We start from the raw sequence: 7,500 nt of genomic DNA, 5'->3' as shown, positions 1-7,500 counted from the left end.
CTTTCGACTTATTCATCTTATGATCACTTTTCAGCAATGAAATATGGGGATTATCTACATGTATTCCGTTTTTGAAATAATATACATATATTTTGGCAATCCTAAAAGCAGTGCTCCTCAATGATCATTTGTTTATGTGTTTGTTTCAGATATTTTTGTAACTAGGACTTCTGCTTACCATGCGACGAGTCCAACCTGCTCGTTACTACCAATTAGTCGATTCTCCCGTGGTCTTTCTTGCTCTTTTCACCGTTTTCTCGTCAACATTATTCGGCCTGTTCCCTCGTGCTCGTGTGCTTGCTTTTTCTTCCACTGCTCATCACTATAATTTCGTCTCTTTATTGTGGCTCTTTCCTGCTTCCTCTCCGTTGTTTGTCACTGATATTTCGCTTGTTTTCTCGCGCTCTCAGTCGCTCCCTTTCACATTGAGCATCGCTCGCTTACTCATTGCTTGCTTACTTTTTCCCCATTGTCTCTCTTTCTCTACTTTCCTCGTTGTACAATATATTTTAAACAATAGTTAGGTTGTTTTTTGGTTGTCTTCAAAACTTTTGCTGTCTTACTAAAACGCAGGGGCAAATGCAGTACGCTGGTCATGCCACTTCCCGCCGAAAAACACAGGTTCCAACCTATGCAACTTCCCGCCAAAAAAAAGCGGATTCCAACCGATACAACTTCCCGCCAAAAAAAAAAAAAAACGCGGGTTCCAGCAGTGCGACATTTTGGGTTTCATGCAAACCAAGTTCAACATACAGACGGTTGTATGATGACTCCATAACCAAAACCAAATTTTTTGGGGTTACCTTATATTCTTAAACATGGTGCTCACGAATCATTTAAAGACAGAATGTAGGATGTTTTTGGAGGGCTGACTTCTGTTTCTATGGTGACCTGTTGCAACACAATAACAAGTGTGTTTTGTTCAGCCATAATTAGTATTATTGACACATACTTTTGTGGTGAATATGACCTGCATTTTGACCTTGTTTGTAAACTCACACGAATTCCTTTTACAAAGCCAACCCGTATTTTGCCTTTTTCAAATATCTTCCTTTTGTTTCGTTTTTCAGAGATATCCAGCAATATAACTCAGACCGACGAGACCCCGTATGTATTTCGTTTACTTTTGGTCTCCTTGATAATGGTATTTTTAATTTTCGTGATACTGCAAATTCGTGAATTTTGCGATTGAAACTTGCAAACACGTGGAAACGTTCTTTGGTTTTTATGATGTTCTCACTTACTCAGTTCATGAGACTTAAGGCATTTTACCTTGTCTAACGTCAAGAGATTTTACTCGTCAACTAGGGAGCGTCCAGGGACCCCTGAGTAGTGAATGGGTTAATCAGTCAAAAACTATGTCCCCTCCACTAACAATTACGTTTTTTAGGATGGCACGGAAGTGCAATGTTTTGTTGCTCAAAGTATGGACCAAGTTGTTGGAGTTGCACTGCTTAGGAGAGAAGAGGTATCAATTAAGTTCAAGGGATATATTTGCTTCCGCTTTTAGCCACAATCAATTTTGACGGTCGTTCAACCAATCAGTAAAATTTAGAATTTATCCAGTCTTGCAAGGGAGTAGGACAACGGCTGTAAGATTTTATATAGAGCAATACCGATGTCGTGTTATTACATTGCCTAGACAGCAAAGGAGTCGAATCTTTTTCATGCCAAACCTTGCATGAAGATCTTTATTCAAATCTTTAACAACACATTTCCCAGTTTTGTTTCCTTTTTTTCCAAATAAGTGCTTTATTTCGTCCACCATAATTTCGGCCTTCGATTGTGTACTACAAAGTGACCTTTTTGTCGCTCTTTGGCTTCTCAATGTTTTTGATCAAAGTTTGTTCTACGGGGCCGTTCCTTCTCTTGATTCTAGAATGGTCCCTTCTTGAAAAGCGAAAACAGAGCGTTTCTCTTTTTTGCCTTCCTTTTGACTGATGAGGTGGGAACAGGTTTTGATACTACTTGGGAACAAAATGCATGGTCATTTATTGCTAAGAATGGAACTAATTGTTCCGAGTTCCGAATCCTGAGTGGACAAAATTGGTCCTTAATGGATGATTTGGGAACTGTTATTCCTAAAAATGTGTTCGTTTTGAAAACACAGGGACATGTTTGTTATAAAAAAAACGGAACAAAGCGGTCATTTATTGTTAAAAGGGAATCTATGTACATGTATGTAGTGACATTAAAGTGCTCGATGGATGAGTCAGAGCCTGGTAGATAGAAGAAGATTTGTGGAGATGGACAGATTTATTTGCTCGCGTTACATGGTTAGATCGATATACAGACAGACAAAAGGTTAAGATTCCATATATCTGATATTAATTTTGGTCTACGTAGGATATCGAGTACATTCGTTCTCATTACAACATTGAAGACTTCATTTACTTCAATCATCACAGAAGAGATGAGCATGCTCATTTGTTCCATTTTGCCCTCAATCCGGTTTTTCAACAGTATTCCAAACACTTTCTCAAGGTAAGTAAGATAAATTCTTAAGCACTATGAATGGCGATCAAGATATTTTCAAAAATGCCCCGATCGCTGAAATTGTAACTCAATTGTGAAATGAATGTTTGATGCTGCTGCTGAATTTGTTCATTAGTATTTGTATGTAAATTACTGTTCAATTGCTTTGGATTTGCATTACTTCACTCAGTGATTGGTTCAAAGTTCTCGCACCATTTTTCAACCAATCAGAAGTGAAACCAAAATCAATCGTGGGTCGCGCGTGCACATTTTCCCGCGCTTTGTGTCGGCTACCTGCAATACACCTTATTCCAAAATGGCCGCTGATTTATGCGGATACAAATTGGCCCTTGTTGCCTTGTTCAAGATAAGACAAGACACAGCTCTCTTGTGTTTAGGGTTAGGTTTCATTATATCCGTTGCCTATTGTTTCCTCAACCAATCGCGAGTACTGTTTTGAAAACTGCACATAGACCCTAAAAATGAAGTTTCAGGGATAATGAACATAAAGGCCAGTAATAATTTATTGGCCACTATTTATGAATAGGGTCTGTTACATTCCTCAAAATAAGAATTTAGATGTTAGGAAAAGTACTGACAACAACTTTTTGTTTTTTTTTTAATAGGAAATTTTACGTTTGGCCCACAAATCGTGTCTGTATTATCCTGTGTACCCATCACATGCAAGGCATGAGGTTCGTGTATTCGAGGTTCGAATATATTATGTCCATAATATATTCCCTTAGATCTTTTAATTTTGCTACATTTGCTGCGGAGCCAGTGAAGTGGGCAGCAACATAATAAGTGTTAAGACCACCCTATGCAAGGTCTCGAGGTTTTTGGCCTTGCTGGCTTTTTTAGATAATGCATCGCGTTTACGACCGGAATTCACAGCGCAGCGACCAGAATGCATTGCTTTATGGAGAAGATTCGGTTTAAGCGGTGCGATGACCTGTTATCCAGCTCTTACCGTACTAACATCACTTATTTTTCAAATCCTAATACGTTCTTTTATCATGACCAAAACGTCATTTTGTGAATGATCAGTTCCAATGGAATTTTGGATAATTCGTCTTTTGGTCAGGCAAACAGAAATATCTAAATATTATGCAACGAATCACTTAAAGACTCAAATTGCTTTATTTTCTCCTTGTAATCTTGAAATCCCTGTTCTACTGTGCACATATTATATAAAGAACAATATCTGCACCTATTTTACTTTCCTTGCCTTTAATAGGTTACCCACTAGGGTGCTTACTAGTCTATGCAATAGCAGTTTGTATTGGTCGAGCATCACACGACCTGTGAAAGAGTCGTTGGCTTAAAGTGCCTTTTCCTCTTCATATATTCTCCGAAATCGTCCCAAATATGTTCTGTTTTTGCAACCTTTTGATGTAATATATCAAACACGAGAAGGAGTGTTTCATCGGATGTCCAAACACCGAGAAGCGAGTTGAAAAACGAGGCCGAAGGCCGAGTTTTTTAACCGATTTCGAGGTGGTTGGATGTCTGATGAAACACTCTTTCGAGTGTTTGATATTGCTTCTCAAAGTAATCAGTATTTTAAGAGATATTTGGGATCAAAGTTGGCCAAGTTTTATGCTAATTAAGACCACATATCCAAACTTCCTTCACGGTAGGGATTTCTTTTGTTTTTGGCTTATGAATTATTATTGGGTTTGAGAATGAAAATTCACTATTTATTCGCTTTGAAAGACGGGAAAAGTAGTTATACTTTGATCCATAAGCGAGCAGTGAAGGGTAATGGGTTCGATACCGGGTGACGTCACAGCCTGCTTGCTTTGTGACAGTTGAAACAGCGCTGCAAAGTAACTTGTGACGTCAATCCTGTATCACACCTATTCCCTTGATTGCTCGGTCATGGATCAAACTATGACCACTTTTCCTTTCTTTCTAAGCGAATTAAAAAGTGAGTTTTCAATAAAAAGGCTCCAACACCTACACAGTATATTTGGGAACATTTTGTGTCATTCTTCGTGCACAGTAGTCAGTTGGTGTGAAAGTGGACCTCTCTGTCATGGGAACAACAGATTAAAGAAACGTTCGCTGCATAGGCGCAATTTGGATTTAAATATAGCTACTAGTTATCATGGGGCACGTGGATTTGCTTTCTTGTTCATGATAGGGCCATTTATACGAGAGAAAATAAGCCGCGGCTTACATAAGACGCGAACACCGGTCCCGTATAAATGGTACAAAATCTACGTTCACGGCTTTCTCAAGCTGCGGCTTATCCTGGCCTGGGAGTTTATACTCGTATAGATAGTTCCTTTCGCGTATTATGTACGCCGCGGGCAGAGTAAGCCGCGGCTTATTTTCTCTCGTATAAACGGCCCTATTCTCTCGTTTCAGTGGCTATAATCACTGTTATTTGCTTCATTTTACAAGTCTGGAACAGACTGATAAAAAGTGCTTTGAGCTTTGATTTCGTGGAAAGAAGCCTGACACAAGGGCATCAAATACTATTTTTTCCTCAACTTAACCTTCACCTTCATCAACATCATCATCATCTTAATTTTCTCAATCGTGACTATCTTCGTCATTGTTAAACCCATAATATTTATAGACAAGCATTCTTTACAGGGCCTGAAACCTCACACAACTGTGACAGCCTTGAATGATTTGGTGCTTATAAGGTAAACAAGTCAACCTGTTACATGTGAAGAGACTGTGATGGGAACGGAAAGTGATCGAAACCTTTCCATTAGAAAGCAGGGAAGAACGTCATTCTGAATTGTTTGTATCGGTTATTTCGTTACGATACCAGACATTACGTGCGATAGTCTGCAAAACGAAAATTATAAAGTTCATGTAATCGTTGGCGTGAGGGGCTAGAAGTGCACCTTAACTCAAATACTTTTCGTCGAAAGTATTAATCTCCCCACCAAAAGCAACATCGTGGCAATCTTTAACTGTCTAAATTCCCATGAGTATTTCCTATGTTGGTTGTTATTTTGTATTTGGTATTTTTTCAGTAAAAAATTAAATGGCAATTTAAAAGTATGAACTATGAAATGATTCCTTGGTTGTCGTTTGTTTGCCAGAGTTGTTCGAAAATATCCCGACTGTTTGTTTTAGTCTGTGGTTACTGGCAACGCATGACTGACAACGAATACATTTGAATTTCTAACGCATGCTCAATACGAAATGTCGAGGCGGCCGGCAGAGTGTTCTTTCCTCTTCCCGACTTATCGACGAAATTCGAAAGAGACTCTGCTTGCAGGGTAGTGTTATGTAATGTTTGTGTCTATTTGGAATAGTTACGGTGGGTGGTATCTGTTTTGTTTCTATTGAGGAATCTCGATTTACATTTTTTTGCAAGAAATCCCTAAAATGTTCTTGATATAAACTTATTTTTTATCTGTGCGCCACAGCTTTCGGGCAACTACTGTACAGAGAAATACAACTGAGCTTGTTTTATGCAACCTTGAATTTTAATCCCTCAGTGTATTTTGCGGAAACGATCTGTTGGGTGCTGTTATTCAGGTCATCATAAAATCCATAACTTCTTTGTTTGCTTTGCATTTTCTTTTTTAATGACAGAGCTCGTCGTCAAATTATTTATCCGTTGGCTGAACTTCGTGGAAATGCGCCATCAGAACGCATTCTAAAAGAACAGGTAAATACCACAGAACTACCAACTGCTTCGGTTAGGGAGCTATTAAAGTGCTACTATGACCAAAAAACAATTTTTATTTTTCTTTGGATTTCAGAACTATGTTAATTAAACAGTAAGTGTAGGATGTTTTAAGCCTTGATTTCAAAAAGACACCTGTTTATTTGAACTTGAATTTTCCTGTTTAATGGTTGCTTACTTTAAAATCTTGAGAGAGCTGGATCGAGGGAAAAATGACGTCAAAGACTCAACAGTTTAAGAATGCAATGCGGGTTGCTGGCAGGCTAGAAAATTCCCCACCCCTCTCTTAACCTTGCCAATGGTCCGCCCCAAAGTCAATCCTTCTAAATAGTACAGTTTCTTGACAGTGTTGAGGCTAGTTTGAGCCACTTAAAGTGCTGCAGATAAAATTTAATAGCACAGACCTTCTCTTAACTTACCTAAATTATTCGTCCTAATTACCCCTCCCCCCCCCCCCCCTCCTCCCCAACCCTTTCATTGACATGATGGAAACGTTCATCCTCCCATCTAGTACCACATAGTTCTTTGTTGGGAAGTTATATATCAAGATCACACCTCTTAGCTGATAAGTGTTAGCTGATAATAAGCTTCATTCTCGATGCCTGTCTGACTAACGTTTCATTGAAATTGTGACGAGAATGTACCTACCGATCTGATTCCTGGGAATCAAACAATTAAGGCATGAGCTGATACGGAGCGCATCCGCTGTATAGATAGTTGACTGAATTTTACTATTTCAAAACTCAACAGGAACCGTTTTCGTTGACTCACTTGAACAGAAAACTGACTTTGGAACCTAAGGTGAGGTCATAATTAGCTCTTGTTCTCCATAATAAAACGTCCGCCTGGAATGCATAGATATAACTACATAGGTGATAAGTGAAAATTCTGTGCGCTGATTGGTTGCCGTAGAGGTGATTATTACGCCATAATCACCTAAGCGCGCTTTCAAAATGGCCGCAAGCCGTTTTGTCGAGGTAACATACGATTAGAAGAAATTAATTGTTTTAAAGAAAATGCGTATTTTTCAAATAATCACCTATGTAATTATACTAAAACAATTATTCACCTCGACTTCGTCTCGGTTTTACTTATTCCAACTAATTTAGTAATGAATAACTTTATTTTCCGATGTTGCGACGGGGATACTCGGAAAACATTCGAGTGCTCCTTTGCAGGATTCGAACCTACGACGACCTTCCAATGACTAGTTCGGATGATCTACCAGGGAGCTATAGGAGACTCATTAGAGCCGAAGACCATCGGACTCGGTTCAGGTGTCAATTGTCCCGCCGTATACTGCCAGGATCTAAATTGTCGAAATGGAGCATATTCACGATTGTACTGAAAGAGATGTTTGTGAGTAC

At 38.9% G+C, this 7,500-nt stretch overlaps 1 protein-coding gene across 2 annotated transcripts in view; it reads left to right on the top strand.

Moving 5' to 3' along the window:
- The window catches only part of LOC138049178 (cilia- and flagella-associated protein 61-like), a 54,374-nt gene that overhangs the window by 26,911 nt on the left and 19,963 nt on the right, over positions 1-7,500 (top strand). For both annotated transcript variants that reach the window (XM_068895352.1, XM_068895351.1), the window contains exons 17-23: positions 1,071-1,107; positions 1,391-1,468; positions 2,347-2,484; positions 3,102-3,170; positions 5,080-5,132; positions 6,040-6,115; positions 6,884-6,934. In XM_068895352.1, coding sequence (XP_068751453.1) covers positions 1,071-1,107; positions 1,391-1,468; positions 2,347-2,484; positions 3,102-3,170; positions 5,080-5,132; positions 6,040-6,115; positions 6,884-6,934 — 502 coding nt within the window. The remainder of the gene's footprint in view (positions 1-1,070; positions 1,108-1,390; positions 1,469-2,346; positions 2,485-3,101; positions 3,171-5,079; positions 5,133-6,039; positions 6,116-6,883; positions 6,935-7,500) is intronic.

Source organism: Montipora capricornis, chromosome 5, assembly GCF_036669925.1.
Source record: "Montipora capricornis isolate CH-2021 chromosome 5, ASM3666992v2, whole genome shotgun sequence".
In the NCBI taxonomy this organism is placed as follows: Eukaryota; Metazoa; Cnidaria; class Anthozoa; order Scleractinia; family Acroporidae; genus Montipora; species Montipora capricornis.
The sequence above is the reverse complement of the archived record's forward strand: the minus strand, read 5'-3'. Positions and strand labels throughout refer to the sequence as shown.